At 38.8% G+C, this 17,903-nt stretch overlaps 1 protein-coding gene and 1 pseudogene across 1 annotated transcript; both read right to left on the reverse strand.

Annotated features, from left to right (window-relative positions):
- Positions 1 to 4,384: 4,384 nt before the first annotated feature.
- LOC113904685 lies at positions 4,385 to 5,413 on the reverse strand (annotated as a pseudogene).
- A 9,702-nt stretch (positions 5,414 to 15,115) lies between these two features.
- LOC113906050 (olfactory receptor 5T1-like) lies at positions 15,116 to 16,156 on the reverse strand. The gene has a single exon (XM_027564063.1). The coding sequence runs from the start codon at positions 16,118 to 16,120 to the stop codon at positions 15,116 to 15,118; it is 1,005 nt and encodes a 334-aa protein (XP_027419864.1). The 5' UTR covers positions 16,121 to 16,156.
- Between the last annotated feature and the right edge of the window lie 1,747 nt (positions 16,157 to 17,903).

Raw genomic sequence — 17,903 nt, forward strand, 5'->3', positions numbered from 1 at the left:
GATGGTGGCCTCACAGAATGAGTTTGGAAGTTTACCTTCCTCTGCAATTTTTTGGAAGAGTTTGAGCAGGATATGTGTCAGCTCTTCTCTAAATTTTTGGTAGAATTCAGCTGTGAAGCCGTCTGGACCGGGGCTTTTGTTTGCTGGAAGATTTTTGATTACAGTTTCAATTTCCATGCTTGTGATGGGTCTGTTAAGATTTTCTATTTCTTCCTGGTCGAGTTTTGGAAAGTTGTACTTTTCTAAGAATTTGTCCATTTCTTCCACGTTGTCCATTTTATTGGTATATAATTGTTGATAGTAGTCTCTTATGATCCTTTGTATTTCTGTGTTGTCTGTTGTGATCTCTCCATTTCCGTTTCTAATTTTGTTGATTTGATTTTTCTCCCTTTGTTTCTTGATGAGTCTGGCTAATGGTTTGTCAATTTTATTTATCCTTTCAAAGAACCAGCTTTTGGTTTTGTTGATTTTTGCTATGGTCTCTTTTGTTTCTTTTGCATTTATTTCTGCTCTAATTTTTAAGATTTCTTTCCTTCTACTAACCCTGGGGTTCTTCATTTCTTCCTTTTCTAGTTGCTTTAGGGGTAGAGTTAGGTTATTTATTTGACTTTTTTCTTGTTTCTTGAGGTATGCCTGTATTGCTATGAACTTTCCCCTTAGGACTGCTTTTACCGTGTCCCACAGGTTTTGGGTTGTTGTGTTTTCATTTTCATTCGTTTCTATGCAAATTTTGATTTCTTTTTTGATTTCTTCTGTGATTTGTTGGTTATTCAGCAGCGTGTTGTTCAGCCTCCATATGTTGGCATTTTTAATAGTTTTTCTCCTGTAATTGAGATCTAATCTTACTGCATTGTGGTCAGAAAAAATGCTTGGGATGATTTCTTTTTTTTGAATTTACCAAGGCTAGCTTTATGGCCCAGGATGTGATCGATCCTGGAGAAGGTTCCATGTGCGCTTGAGAAAAAGGTGAAATTCATTGTTTTGGGATGAAATGTCCTATAGACATCAATTAGGTCTAACTGGTCTATTGTATCGTTTAAAGTTTGTGTTTCCTTGTTAATTTTCTGTTTAGTTGATCTATCCATAGGTGTAAGTGGGGTATTAAAGTCTCCCACTATTATTGTGTTATTGTTAATTTCTCCTTTCATACTTGTTAGCATTTGTCTTACGTACTGTGGTGCTCCTGTGTTGGGTGCATATATATTTATAATTGTTATATCTTCTTCTTGGATTGATCCTTTGATCATTATGTAGTGACCTTCTTTGTCTCTTTTCACAGCCTTTGTTTTAAAGTCTATTTTATCTGATATGAGTATTGCTACTCCTGCTTTCTTTTGGTCCCTATTTGCATGGAAAGTCTTTTTCCAGCCTTTCACTTTCAGTCTGTATGAGTCCCCTGTTTTGAGGTGGGTCTCTTGTAGACAACATATGTAGGGGTCTTGTTTTTGTATCCATTCAGCCAGTCTTTGTCTTTTGGTTGGGGCATTCAACCCATTTACGTTTAAGGTAATTACTGATAAGTATGATCCCGTTGCCATTTACTTTATTGTTTTGGGTTCGAGTTTATACACTGTTTTTGTGTTTCCTGTCTAGAGAATATCCTTCAGTATTTGTTGGAGAGCTGGATTGGTGGTGCAGAATTCTCTCAGCTTTTGCTTGTCTGAAAAGCTTTTGATTTCTCCTTCATACTTGAATGAGATCCTTGCTGGGTACAATAATCTGGGCTGTAGGTTATTTTCTTTCATCATTTTAAGTATGTCTTGCCATTCCCTCCTGGCTTGAAGAGTTTCTATTGAAAGATCAGCTGTTATCCTTATGGGAATTCCCTTGTGTGTTATTTGTTTTTTTTCCCTTGCTGCTTTTAATATTTGTTCTTTGTGTTTGATCTTTGTTAATTTGATTAATATGTGTCTTGGGGTGTTTCTCCTTGGGTTTATCCTCTTTGGGACTCTCTGGGTTTCTTGGACTTGGGTGATTATTTCCTTCCCCATTTTAGGGAAGTTTTCCACTATTATCTCTTCAAGTATTTTCTCATGGTCTTTCTTTTTGTCTTCTTCTTCTGGAACCCCTATGATTCGAATGTTGTAGCGTTTAATATTGTCCTGGAGGTCTCTGAGATTGTCCTCATTTCTTTTAATTTGTTTTTCTTTTATCCTCTCTGATTCATTTATTTCTGCCATTCTATCTTCTAATTCACTAATCCTATCTTCTGCCTCTGTTAATCTACTATTTGTTGCCTCCAGAGTGTTTTTAATTTCATTTATTGCATTATTCATTATATATTGACTCTTTTTTATTTCTTCTAGGTCCTTGTTAAACCTTTCTTGCATCTTCTCAATCCTTGTCTCCAGGCTATTTATCTGTGATTCCATTTTAGTTTCAAGATTTTGGATCAATTTCACTATCATTATTCGGAATTCTTTATCAGGTAGATTCCCTATCTCTTCCTCTTTTGTTTGGTTTGGTGGGCATTTATCCTGTTCCTTTATCTGCTGAGTATTCCTCTGTCTCTTCATCTTGTTTAAATTGCTGATTTTGGGGTGTCCTTTCTGTATTCTGGCAGTTTGTGGAGTTCTCTTTATTGTGGCGTTTCCTCACTGTGTGTGGGTTTGTACAGGTGGCTTGTCAAGGTTTCCTGGTTAGGGAAGCTTGTGTCGGTGTTCTGGTGGGTGGAGCTGTATTTCTTCTCTCTGGAGTGCAATGAAATGTCCAATAATGAGTTATGAGATGTCTATAGTTTTGGGGTGACTTTGGGCAGCCTGTATCTTGAAGCTCAGGGCTGTGTTCCTTTGTTGCTGGAGAATTTGCTTGGTATGTCTTGCCCTGGAACTTATTGGCCCTTGTGTGGTGAGTAACCACAGGGTTTTGGTCTATTGCCTGTAGCTTCCAAGGGGTTTCCCTCTGTTATATCTTCTTCTGTTTGCTAGTCTCTTAAGTATCTGGTTTCCACCCTGACACAAAGGGGATGGTGGAGGACACTTTTTTTTTTTTTTTTTAGGCTTACTTGTTCAGTCGCCCTGAGGGGAGGGAGGGAGGAATGCTGCAAACAAATAACACTGGCGTGGGCTCGCAGTGCCTCAGCCACCCTGGGTTTGCCCCCGCTCACGGCGCGTGTAGACACCCTACCCACACTGCTCGGGCTCTAGGTTGTTCCACCGGGAACAATCCGAGGCTGGCCCTGGGTTGCATGCACCTCCCAGGTCCAAGCCGCTCAGGTTCAGGCACTCGGGTAGTCCTCAGAGGTGCAGACTCAGTTGGGCCTGCGTTTTGTGCTCTTCCCAGGTCCGAGCAGCTCAGGTGATGAGGTGTTTGGCGAGTGCCAATGCTGTGACTTATCGCCTCCCCGCCACTCGGTAATCTGGGTGTAAAACCGGCGCACCTTCCCAGGCAGATGTTGACCGTCCCAACCCCCAAGAAGTTTTAGTTAGCAAAGAAGCCTGCTTACAGTTTTATTGATAATGTCTCTCTGGGGCTGCGATTGCCCCCTTCCGGCTCTGGCTGCCTATCACCGGAGGGGGAAGGTCTGCAGCCGGCTATCTCTGTTCAGTCCTTTGTTCCGTGCACAGGCCTGGCGGTCTTAGGTTAGGGCTGGCTTTTCGCGTGGTAGATATCCCACAGTCTGGTTTGCTAGCCCAAATTATTTCGCTTAGATAGCGCTCAGGGTATTCAGGCCAGATTCTTACTCTCAGCGATGCAGCCCACGCCGCGCCTCCCTGCCCAGCCCCCACTTTCTAATGGCGCGTGCAGGCGTCTGCGCTGCTTCTCCGCTGGGGGAGTTACCGTAGGGCTCTCAATCTGCGAGTTTTAATTGTTTATTTATTTTTTCTCCCTGTTATGTTGCCCTCTGTGCTTCCAAAGCTCGGCACAGATTCGGCAGTGAGAAGGTTTCCTGGTGTTTGGAAACTTCTCTCTTTTTAAGATTCCCTTCCTGGGACGGAACTCCGTCCCTCCCTCTTTTGTCTCTTTTTTTGTCTTTAATATTTTTTCCTACCTCCTTTCGAAGAGTTGGGTTGCTTTTCTGGGTGCCTGATGTCCTCTGCCGGCATTCAGAAGTTGTTTTGTGGAATTTACTCGACGTTTAAATGCTCTTTTGATGAATTTGTGGGGGAGAAAGTGTTCTCCCCGTCCTACTCCTCCGCCATCTTGGCTCCTCCTGGGGTGTGCATATATTTATAAACTCGTTAAGAAACCAAAGGATGATCATTATCCACATCTGCAAAAACCACACAGTTGGCTGTTGACCATAATCTTTATTTATGAAATATCCAAGAAGAAATAAAAGGCATAAACGTAAAAATAAAAAACTTGTATCTTGACTTTTTATATGGAGACAATAACATAAGTCTTAATTTCTTCAACTCAGTGTTTAGTGTGAAAATGTACTTTATGAACAAACTGATTTTTTCCCAAACACTCTTTTGATTGCCTCTTTGATATCTTTGTTCCTTAAACTGTAAATGACAGGATTTAGCATGGGAATGATAATGCTGTAAAATATTGACACAATCATGTCATGGTCTAAAGCATAGCTGGAACTTGGTCTCATGTACATAAAGAGGATGGTCCCATGGTAAATGGACACTCCAGTTAGGTGAGAGCCACATGTTGAAAAGACTTTCATTCTCCCTTCAGCAGAATGCATCCTCAGAATGGCCAACAGAATGAAACCATAGGAGATCAGGACAATCAGGACAGTGACTATCTCAATGGAGCCCACAAGGTAGAAGAGTAGAAGCTGGTTTGTGTGAGTGTCAGAGCAAGAAATAGCGAGGAGGGGAGGGATGTCACAGAACACATGTCTGATTTCATAGGAGGCACAGAAGGAGAGGCTGAAAGTAGCCACTGTGTGTACAGTAGCATGCACGATGCCACCAACATAGGAAGCAATGATGAGTGGCACGTAGACTCTGGGAGCCATGCTGACTGAATACAGGAGGGGGTCGTAGATGGCCACGTAGCGATCATATGCCATTGCAGCCAGAAGAAAGCATTCTGTGGTCCCAAAAGTAACTAAAAGAAGTGTCTGTGTTATACACTCAAGATATGAAATAGTTTTATTTTCCACCAGGAAATTGACTATCATTTTTGGAGTGACGACTGACGAACAGCAGGCATCCAAGGATGATAACACACTCAGAAAATGGTACATAGGTTTGTGGAGCCTGGAATCCACAATGACCAAGAAAACCAACCCCAAATTCCCTATCAGTGTAAAAAGATAGATTGCTAGAAATAGTAAAAATAGAAAAACTTGAACCTCAAAATCATCTGTAAACCCCATCAATATAAACATGGTGATTTCAGTCACATTTCTTACCTGAACCCTGTATAAATCCAAATCTGATCGTGACCCTGACATTTCAGTTTTTATTTTTCTGTTCTAAAGGCAGTATATAGTGAATATAGAGTCCATGCAATTATACCCTCCTATTTGCTTCTTAGAAGGCTATATTGAATCCTAAAATTATTTGCAATGAGGGAATAAGCAGGGATTAAATGCTGAATTCAAGTGGATGTATCACCCTGTAAAAATAAATAAATTAATTATTGTTGGTTAAATTTGTTCCATTAAAAATTTTGCCAATTTAGTTTATTTTCTGTTAAACTTACTGCTTACTGTTTTAGCATTACATCATTTTAAAAATCACAAATACAAATATAGGAAGTTTTAAATTAACAAATAATGGAAACTACACATCTGAGTGCTAATCCTAGATTTCATTAGTGGTTATACCTTTCTTTAATTTTGCAACTTATAAAATGGGAGCAAACACACATCATAAAATTGTGTTGAATTTAAATGATAAAAACCAATGTGGAAATTATTAAGCTTTAAAGAATGTCCAGATGACTAAATGGGATAAGTTAGACTTACTTTACAACAAGCTCATGAGGCAGCTTTTCTAAACCAAATCATTTTATGTCCTCTTTTCTGACTACTTTCCCTGTTTAACTAGTACTGCTAGAGGAACAGTGGTGAACAGAACAGAATACATTATTCTGCAGTTAAATGCAGTATGCCAAAAAAACATCAAGTTGTTGGTTTGTGGTTTTGCATTTCAGCTTTCATTCTTTGAAAAACATAACATTCAGTTTGTTCATTTTCTCCCCCACAATTTATTATACTGCTAATGTTTTCTTGACTACCAACTAAAATTTTCCTATACATACATTCTATCTCTGCAAAGTCCTTGCATGTGTGTTTGAGACACATTCATAGCAAAAATAAACTATGAGACGTTCATTCCATATATTATAGTTGCACATGGAGTTTGTACAAATACTATAAACTAAATGTCACCTGATGATATATAATAAAGTTCTTTCTATAATGCATTGCTAAAAACATAATATCCAGATTAAATCCCAATGTAGTGTTTTATCACTGCTATATTTCCCTATGCTGGCAGTGTTGCTTATTCAAAGGAATATGAAAACAAGGAAAATGTGTAATACATAATCAAAATGTTAAAGAATCACCAGTATCTGGTCCTACAGCTTCCATTTTTGAAACATAATTAAGTATTGCATCTATATTATAGGAGCAAGATTTCAGCCTGCTAACTTTTGTTCTTCCTCGGCGTTCCATAGACCAATATGCATTAAGGGTGTACAAAATCTGTAGTGCAAAGGACTGGGTTGAATTCAATGACTTACAAATGATTTATATTCTTAACATGAAACATTATATTTTTGTTTTGTTTCAGATCAGATCAGACCAGATCAGTCGCTCAGTCATGTCCGACTCTTTGTGACCCCATGAATCACAACACGCCAGGCCTCCCTGTCCATCACCAACTCCCGGAGTTCACTCAAACTCACATCCATCAAGTCAGTGATGCCATCCAGCCATCTCATCCTCTGTCATCCCCTTCTCCTCTTGCCCCCAATCCCTCCCAGCGTCAGAGTCTTTTCCAATGAGTCAGCTCTTCGCATGAGGTGGCCAAAGTACTGGAGTTTCAGCTTTAGCATCATTCCTTCCAAAGAAATCCCAGGGCTGATCTCCTTCAGAATGGACTGGTTGGATCTCCTTGCAGTCCAAGGAACTCTCAAGAGTCTTCTTCAACACCACAGTTCAAAAGCATCAATTCTTCAGCTCTCAGCCTTCTTCACAGTCCAACTCTCACATCCATACATGACCACAGGAAAAACCATAGCCTTGACTAGACAGACCTTTGTTGGCAAAGTAATGTCTCTGCTTTTGAATATGCTATCTAGGCTTGTCATAACTTTCTTTCCAAGGAGTAAGCATCTTTTAATTTCATGGCTGCAGTCACCATCTGTAGTGATTTTGGAGCCCAGAAAAATGAAGTCTGACACTGTTTCCCCATCTATTTCCCATGAAGTGATGGGACCGGATGCCATGATCTTCGTTTTCTGAATGTTGAGTTTTAAGCCAACTTTTTCACTCTCCTCTTTCACTTTCATCAAGAGGCTTTTTAGTTCCTCTTCACTTTGTGCCATAAGGGTGGTGTCATCTGCATATCTGAGGTTATTGATATTTCTCCTAGCAATCTTGATTCCAGCTTGTGTTTCTTCCAGTCCAGCGTTTCTCATGATGTACTCTGCATATAAGTTAAATAAACAGGGTGATAATATACAACCTTGACGAACTCCTTTTAGACTTCCTTATATCAAGAGGAGAAGCAAACGATTATTAGAAGAAAAAGAAAAAATGAAAAAACAAAAATTCTACATCTTTGCTTTCCCAGAAACTTCCCTCTAACACACATAACAAGTAATAATAATGGCATAATGTATGTGCTAAGTCATTTCAGTCTTGTCCAACTTTGCAACCCTATGGGCCATAGTCTGCCTTGCTCCGCTGTCTGTGGATTTTCCAGGCAAACCTACTGGAGTATGCCACCATGCCCTCTTTCAGGGAATCTTCTTGACCCAGGCTGTTCTATCCTGATCACTGCAGGAACCCACAGCTCTTATGTCTCCAGTATTGGTAGGCGGGTTCTTTACCACTAATGCTACCTGGGAAGCCCCGACAATAGCATAATACATGAAAGTATTAGAATAAACTAGTTAAGTTTGAAAGATACATTAATAAAATAACATAAAACCACAATAATAATATGAAATAGATTAATATATAAATTATCACAAAAATATATTTATGTTTTAAATTTTTCTCATTTTCTTTAACCTTCATCTATTTCTGTCTCTCACTCTTCTCTCTCTCTTTCTCTCTTTCAAGAAAGTAAGTATAGAGTACAAAAGTGTTTACCAGAGAGTGCCAGATACAAAACAGGAATTAGACAAATAAGAAAACACACAGTGTAAAGCAAAAAAGATCATGCAAGCAAAATTTGAAAAATGTACCAATAGCTCCTCTACCAACCCTTGACCAACATGAGTTGAACTATGTAAATACACTTAAACATGGGTGTTTTTCAATAAATATGCTGAGAAAAAATTTGGAGACTTGCAGCAATTAAAAAAATTTGTAGAACTATGTAGCCTAAAAATATTTTAAAAATTAAAGATTATTTGGGTATGTCATGAATGCATAAAACATATATAGATACCAGTCTATCTTTACATAGGCATGCTAGAATCAAGATTGCCAGGAGAAATATCAATAACCTCAGATATGCAGATGACACCACCCTTATGGCACAAAGTGAAGAGGAACTAAAAAGCCTCTTGATGAAAGTGAAAGAGGAGAGTGAAAAAGTTTCCTTAAAGCTCAACATGCAGAAAACGAAGATCATGGCATCTGGTCCCATCACTTCATGGGAAATAGATGGAGAAACAGTGGAAACAGTGTCAGACTTTATTTTTTGGGGCTCCAAAATCACTGCAGATGGTGACTGCAGCCATGAAATTAAAAGACGCTTACTCCTTGGAAGGAAAGTTATGACCAACCTGCAATAGCATATTGAAAAGCAGAGACATTACTTTGCCAACAAAGGTCCATGTAGTCAAGGCTATGGTTTTTCCAGTGGTCATGTATGGATGCGAGAGTTGGACTATGAAGAAAGCTGAGTGCTGAAGAATTGATGCTTTTGAACTGTGGTGTTGGAGAAGACTCTTGAGAGTCCCTTGGACTGCAAGGAGGTCCAACCAGTCCATTCTAAAGTAACTAACCTCCAATTAAAATAAATAAATTTATATTAAAAAATAAATAAATAAAGAGATCAGCCCTGGATGTTCTTTGGAAGGAATAATGCTAAAGCTGAAACTCCAGTACTTTGCCCACCTCATGCAAAGAGTTGACTCATTGGAAAAGTCTCTGATGCTGGGAGGGATCGGGGGCAGGAGGAAAAGGGGATTACAGAGGGTGAGATGGCTGGATGGCATCACCGACTGGATGCACATGAGTTTGAGTGAACTCCAGGAGTTGGTGATGGACAGGGAGGCCTGGTGTGCTGCGATTCATGGAGTCACAAAGAGTCAGACACGACTGAGCGACTGAACTGAACTGAACTAAATATAAGATCAATAACCTGTTAGTTTTCTATTTTACAGTTTTACTTTAGAGGAATCACTTGACTTTATAGAATGCTTCTCTCATTTAAATGGAGAAACCTGTGTACTGGCCGATCATTATAAGTATTTTTTAATGTAACAATGCTTCCAGTAACTGTATTATAAATATGACTGTATTATCATATGCCATAAAATGTAAGGACTTTATCTCTTGCATCCAAGGTGCTCCAGCATAGGCACTTCTATTAACTAATATTTAAGGAAATTAGAACTGATTATATCCAGCAATATTACTTTAAGAGATAGAGCCTAGAAAACCAAAAATATGGATTCCAAATTTTTAACAATATATCCACATTCTGGAAAACTAAAATCAAATAATCTCCTCAACTCTCATACAGTGAGAAAACATGCAGAACTTAATATCTGTGAAAGAAATACTACAAACACCAGTCTTGAAAAGAAGGAAAGACGTGATAGCAGTTACCATGTGTCATCAAGTGGCTACTAGGTATTAGAAAATGTGTGTACTTCGTCTTAAGTAATCTACATGGCAAGCTGTAGTTAAATAATCCAGCATTTTACACATGAGAAACCTAAGGACTAGCTAGACACATAAGTTAACCAAGTTTACATAATAAGTTACTAGCAGAGTCAGGATTCAAATTCAGGATTTTCTGTTCCTGCATGTTAAGCTATTTCCCCTTGACCGTATTGCAGACTCTTTGTGATGTATCATAGTTCTGGAAATGACACACCCTAGAAATAATGCCAAATAATAGCTTCATGTATTTGAATTAATTTATACAGTTAAGGATCAGGATATTAAAGCAAAACAAAACAAAAAACAGAAGTAACTTCTAGAGCAATTAACTGACTAGTAAGATAGATTTCAAATTTATTTATATCCCTCCATGAGAAAAACATCTTAATCATCAAATGGCACTTACCCAGTTGCTGATTGATTCTTAACTATCTCTCCCTTTAATATATTTTCTTGTATAAATCAACATTTTATTTCTACCATCCTCTTTCTGTTATCTTCCACTGAGGAAATTAATTTTCTAATCAATAGTTCTATATACTTAAGTATAGTAAGAGTGGGTTCTAGTTCTCTACCGTGTTCCCTGGAGTTCTTAAAGCTTCTAAAATGTTTTTATAAGTGATGAAAAACCTTTCCTCTTACCTGTGGAAATTAATTGCTCAATTAAGGTATATACGAATATTAGGCATTAGGAGTCTTACACCAGATTGCCGAGCTCTTCTTGAAATCTACAGGGAAGCTCCAAGGAATAAATACACTAATTCTCTTCTGGGAAAGAAAGTAACAACCTGATTTCATTTTTTCCCCCATAGTAAATGAGTAGCTGGCTCTGGAGCAATGAACTCTTACTATAAGTAAAATTGAATAAGTGCAGTAGGCCTCTGAATAAAATGATCTCAATGGAAAAAGGATATTCATAGAATTGGAAATTAAATCTGATACAGGACATAGTCCTCATTCTGACACTAAATACCTATGTACAAGGAAATATGACCTGTTATCTCCCAGAACTATGTAGTATTACTTCTCTCAAAATTCTTTATACATACACATAATGAAATTATGTGAAAGCATAGGCTATGAGAGAATTCATAATCATTTAATGATGATTATTATAGTTACTTAAAAGTGCTAGATTTCTGAGTATTGTGAGACAAATAGTTTAAATGTATTAAATTTTAGTGAGTAGTTTAATGGAAGAGGCATGATATAAATATATGAATAGATAGTTTGACAGGAGACATGGTACAGTATACAGGTAATTTTAATATTCTATGTGGTAGAACCTTTTAAATTAGAGATTTGGCAGATAAATTTCAAGCTTTTTCAGTTGCATCAGTTCAGTTCAGTTCAGTTGCTCAGTTGTGTCCGACTCTTTGCGACCCCATGAATCACAGCACGCCAGGCCTCCCTGTCCATCACCAACTCCCGGAGTTCACTCAAACTCACATCCATCGAGTCAGTGATGCCATCCAGCCATCTCATCCTCTGTCGTCCCCTTCTCCTCCTGCCCCCAATCCCTCCCAGCATCAGGGTCTTTTCCAATGAGTCAACTCTTCACATGAAGTGGCCAAAGTACTGGAGTTTCAGCTTCAGCATCATTCCTTCCAAAGAAATCCCAGGGCTGATCTCCTTCAGAATGGACTGGTTGGATCTCCTTGCAGTCCAAGGGACTCTCAAGAGTCTTCTCCAACACCACAGTTCAAAAGCATCAATTCTTCGGCACTCAGCCTTCTTCACAGTCCAACTCTCACATCCATACATGACCACAGGAAAAAACATAGCCTTGACTAGACGGACCTTTGTTGGCAAAGTAATATCTCTGACTTGTATTTTGGAATGTGCCATATACCACTCCATAAATTAGTACCTAGAAATGCATTTAACTGTTTTCAAACAATTCTAAAACAATACATACATGCTTCCAGTCTGCATCCAGAGATTCTAAATTAGTAATTAGGAAGTGCTGGTGATAGAGTCTGAGTACTAAACCAAAGAGAGAAAAAAGAAGAGAAAAGTAAAGCAAAGAATGAAAAGAAACAGGAAGAAAAAAAAAGGAGGGAAGAAAAGAGGAAAGGAAGGAATTTTGTAAACAGTCCAACTGTGAACAAAGGCTCTGTATAAAATGGAATGGCAAAAGATCTCTATATTCAGTGGAGCCCTACTTAAGATTAAACAAGCATTTTTACAGAAATGACAAAGTAATAAAATATAATTTTTATGAAAATGTAAAGGAGCTAAGGTATTCAAAACATTTTTGAACGTGTTGGAGGCCTCACATAATTTCAAGATTTAACACAAACCTAAAATAACCAAGATATTGTGGCACTGGTGAGAGGATAGACACCTAAGTCTGCAACAAAATAGACTCTTCAGAAGTAATTTACACAATATAGTCAACAGATTTTTGAAAAAGGTGTTAAGAAAAATACATAGAAGAAGGATATCCCTTTTTCAAAATAATGATGCTGAATATGGATAATAGCTTAAAAGAATACTAAATCTTACAACATGAAAATGAAAGATTAACCATAAAACATGGACATAAAGTGCAGAGAGTTTATCACAAAAAATACACAGAAGGCAACTTAGCACATTAAAAAAAAAAATGTTCAACACCATTTGCAATTCAGTTCAGATCAGTTCAGTTGCTCAGTCGTGTCTGACTCTTTGCAACCCCATGAATCACAGTACTCCAGGTCTCCCTGTCCATCACCAACTCCTGGAGCCTACTCAAACTCATGTCCATTGAGTCAGTGATGCCATCAAACCATCTCATCCTCTGTCATTCCCTTCTCCTCCTGCCTTCAATCTTTCCCAGAATCAGGGTCTTTTCCAACGAGTCAGCTCTTAGCATCAGGTGGCCAAAGTATTGGAATTTCAGCTTCAACATCAGTCCTTACAATGAACACGCAGGACTGGTCTCCTTTAGGATGGACTGGTTGGATCTCCTTTCAGTCCAAGGGACTCTCAAGAGTCTTCTCCAACACCACAGTTCAAAAGCATCAATTCTTCTGCACTCAGTTTTCTTTATAGTCCAACTCTCACATCCATACATGACTACTGAAAAACCATAGCCTTGACTAGACAGTCCTTTGTTGACAAAGTAATGTCCCTGTTTTTCAATATGCTGTCTAGGTTGGTCATAACTTTCCTTCTAAGGAGTAAGCATATTTTAATTTCATGTCTGCAATCGCCATCCACAGTGAATTTGGAGCCCAGAAAAATAAAGTCAGCCACTGTATCCACTGTTTCCCCATCTATTTCCCATGTGATGGGACTAGATGCCATGATCTCAGTTTTCTGAATGTTGATTAAGCCAACTTTTTCACTCTCCTCTTTCACTTTCATCAAGAGGCTCTTTAGTTCTTCTTCACTTTCTGCCATAAGGGTGGTGTCATCTGCATATCTGAGGTTATTGATATTTCTCCAGGCAATCTTGATTCCAGCTTGTGCTTCCTCCAGCCCAACGTTCCTCATGATGTACTCTGCATATAAGTTAAATAAGCAGGGTGACAATATACAGCCTTGACACACTCCTTTTCCTATTTGGAACCAGTCTCTTGTTCCATGTCCAGTTCTAACTGTTGCTTCCTGACCTGCATACAGGTTTCTCAAGAGGCAGGTCAGGTGGTCTGGTATTCCCATCTCTTTCAGAATTTTCCACAGTTTATTGTGATCCTCACAGTCAAAGGCTTTGGCATAGTCAATAAAGCAGAAATAGATGTTTTATTGTAAAAAGAAGAGAAGTGAAAAGCAAAGGAGAAAAGGAAAGTTATACCCATTTGAATGCAGAGTTCCAAAGAATAGCAAGGAGAGATAAGAAAGCCTTCCTCAGAAATCAATGCAAAGAAATAGAGGAAAACAATAGAATGGGAAAGACTAGTGATCTCTTCGGAGAAGGCAATGGCACCCCACTCCAGTACTCTTGCCTGGAGAATCCCATGGATGGAGGAGCCTGGTGGGCTGCAGTCCATGGGGTCACAAAGAGTTGGACACGACTGAGCGACTTCACTTTTACTTTTCACTTTCATGCATTGGAGAAGGAAATGGCAACCCACTCCAGTGTTCTTGCCTGGAGAATCCCAGGGACGGGGAAGCCTGGTGGGCTGCCATCTATGGGGTTGCACAGAGTCAGACACGACTAAAGCAACTTAGCAGCAGCAGCAGCAGCAGCAGCAATCTCTTCAAAAAAATTAGAGATACCAAGGGAACATTTCATGCAAAGATGGGCTCGATAAAGGACAGAAATGGTAGGGACCTAACAGAAGCAGAAAATATTAAGAAGAGGTGGCAAGAATACAAAGAAGAACTGTATGAAAAAGATCTTCACGACCCAGATAATCACGATAGTGTGATCACATACCTAGAGCCAGAAATCCTGGAACATGAAGTCAAGTGGACCTTAGGAAGCATCACTATGAACAAAGTTAGTGAAGGTGATGGAATTCCAGTTGAGCTATTTCAAATCCTGAAAGATGATGCTGTGAAAGTGCTTCACTCAATATGCCAAGAAATTTGGAAAACTCAGCAGTGGCCACAGGACTGGAAAAGGTCAGCTTTCATTCCAATCCTAAAGAAAGGCAATGCCAAAGAATGCTCAAACTACCACACAATTGCACTCATCTCACACGCTAGTAAAGTAATGCTGAAACTTCTCTAAGCCAGGCTTTGGCAATACGTGAACCGTTAACTTCCAGATGTTCAAGCTGGTTTTAGAAAAGGCAGAGGAACCAGAAATCAAATTGCCAACATCCGATGGATCATTAAAAAAGCAAGAGAGTTCCTGAAAAACACCCAGTGTGTATACATGCATATATGTGTGTGTTTGTGTATACATGTGTATGTGTTTATCTGTAGATACATACATATATATATATGTAAAGTCTTCATCTGAATATGATAATAAAATACATATTACATACCCATGTTATGTGCAGATAGATGTATATAGATGTCACAGTTTCCTGCTTGTGCAAAAACTGCATATGTGGTGGGTTGACTATAATCTTTATTTTAAACATCTAAGAATAACAGGTAGACACAAATAAAGAAACAGAAAATATTTTAATTACAACTTTTTTATTTGAAAACAATAAACACCAGTCATAATTTATTTCAATTTAATGTTTAGTGTGAAAAATATACTTTGTTGATAAACCAATTTTTCCCTAACACTTTCTTCATCGCATCCTTGACATCTTTGTTCCTCAAACTATAGATGATGGGATTCAGCATGGGAATTATGATGGTGTAAAATACAGACACGATCATGTCATGATCCAAGGCATAGCTGGAACTGGGTCTCACGTACATAAAGAGAACCGTACCATGAAAAATGGACACTCCAGTTAGGTGAGAGCCACACGTAGAAAAGACTTTCCTTCTCCCTTCAGCAGAACCCATCCTCAGAATGGCCAACAGGATGAAACCATAGGAGATCAGAACAATTAATATGGTGGATATCTCAATAGAGCCTGCAAAATAGAAAACTAGAAGCTGGTTCATGCGAGTGTCAGAGCAAGAAATAGCGAGGAGGGGAGGGATGTCACAGAACACATGTCTGATTTCATTGGATCCACAGAAGGAGAGGGTAAAAGTAGCCCCTGTGTGTAAAGTAGCATGCAAGACACCAACAACATAGCAGGAAATTATAAGTGGCACATAGACTCTGGGTGACATTGTAACTAAATACAGGAGAGGGTTGTAGATGGCTACATAGCGATCATAGGCCATTGCAGCCAGGATGAAGCATTCTGTGGTCCCACAAGTAAGAAAGAGAAACATCTGTGTGGCACATCCAAGAAAGGAAATGGTTTTATTCTCTGATAGGAAATTGATCAGCATTTTGGGGGTGATAACAGAAGAATAGCAGGCATCCAAGAATGATAATGCTGCCAGAAAATAGTACATGGGGTTGTGGAGCCGGGAATCCATAATGACCAAGAAAACCAACCCCAAATTTCCTATCATTGTAAAAAGATAGATTGCTAGAAATAGTAAAAATAGAAAGATTTGCACCTCAGAATCATCTGTAAAGCCCATCAGTATAAACATGGTGACCTCAGTGCTATTTTTCATCTGAATCCTGTATAAATCTAAGTCTGATGGTGACCCTGACATCTCAGTCTTCATTTTTACATTCCAAAAGCAATATATGGCAAAAATAGAGTCCACCAATTATATCTTCACATCTGTTTCTGAGAAATCCTTTTCAGTGAGGGAACAGTCCAGTGATTAAAAGTTGTGTCCAAGTGGATGCATTACTCTATAAAAATAAATTAACTGCTGTTGATTAAGTTTTCATGTTAAAAATAGTGTCAGTTTACATGTTTTAACTTCTAATTTATTTTCTGTTAAATTCATGACTGCTCACTTTCATATTATGTCATCTTAAAATCCACAAAGACAAATGAATATAAGAGTTTTTAATCCCAAAATTATTATAGTAGAAAATATACATCTGAGTGCTAATCCCAGATTTTCTACAGTATGCATGAAGTTTACAATTTGTAAAATGTGAGCAAATACATTTACATCAGAAGTGAAGTGAAGTGAAGTAGTCGCTCAGTCGTGCCGGACTCTTTGCGACCCCATGGACGGTAGCCTGCACCAAGCTCCTCCATCCATGGGATTTTCTAGGCAAGAGTACTGGAGTGGATTGCCGTTTCTTTCTCCAGGGAATCTTCCCAACCCAGGGATCGAACCCAGGTCTCCCGCTTTGTAGACAGACGCTTTACGCTTTACATCAAAAGATAGTGTTAAATTTAAATGTTAAAAACCAACCAAGGAGCCGATTATACAGAGTGAAGTAAGCCAGAAAGAAAAACACCAATACAGTATACTAACACATATGTATGGAATTTAGAAAGATGGTAATGATAACCCTGTATGCGAGACAGTAAAAGAGACACAGATGTATTGAACAGTCTTTTGGACTCTGTGGGAGAGGGATTGGGGGAATGATTTGGGAGAATGACATTGAAACATGTATAATATCATATAAGAAACGAATCGCCGGTCCAGGTTTGATGCAGGATACAGGATGCTTGGGGCTGGTGCACTGGGATGACCCAGAGGGATGATATGGGGAGGGAGGTGGAAGGGGCATTCAGGATTGGGAACACGTGTACACCCATGGCGAATTCATGTTGATGTATGCAAAACCAATACAATATTGTAAAGTAATTAGCCTCTAATTAAAATAAATAAATTAAAAAAAAAACAAGTATGGCAAAACCAATACAATATTGTAAAGTAATTAACCTCCAATTAAAATAATTAAAAATTAAAAACCAACATGAAAATTATGTAACTTTATCATGTCCCCAGATTACTAGGAAATAGGATTATTATTATTATCATTGTAATATCATTTAGTCATGTCCAACTCTTTGCAACCCCATGGACTTCAGCCCACCAGGCTCCTCTGTCTAGGCAAGAAAACTGGAGTGTGTAGTAGCCATTCCCTTCAGGGAATCTTCCTGACCCAGTGGTCGAACCTGGATTTCCTGCATTGCAGGCAGGTTCTTTATAGTCTGAATCACCAGGGAAGCCCAAGCAGATCCACTTGTACCAGAAGTGAGGTTCGAATCCACAAGGATATAAATCCATTGGCTCTTAAGTCCAATGCCTTAACCACTTAGGCATTCTGGTACCTGAATTTTCTATAATTAGTATAAGATACAGTCATCCCTAAGTGTGGAGCACATAGTTCCAGAATTCCCCTCCCCCATACCAAAATGAAAGATGCACAAGTTCTTTATATAAAATGAGAAGATATTTACTGCCGAGAGCCAGCATGAGGAACTCTGCCTGTGGCAAAGGTCATGAAGAAGGAGGCTCGGCATACGCAAAGGTGCAATCAAGCCTCAGGAGTCCCTCTGGAAATTCTCGAGCATCTACCCCCAAACCAGAG

This window comes from Bos indicus x Bos taurus, chromosome 15, assembly GCF_003369695.1.
Source record: "Bos indicus x Bos taurus breed Angus x Brahman F1 hybrid chromosome 15, Bos_hybrid_MaternalHap_v2.0, whole genome shotgun sequence".
In the NCBI taxonomy this organism is placed as follows: domain Eukaryota; kingdom Metazoa; phylum Chordata; class Mammalia; order Artiodactyla; family Bovidae; genus Bos; species Bos indicus x Bos taurus.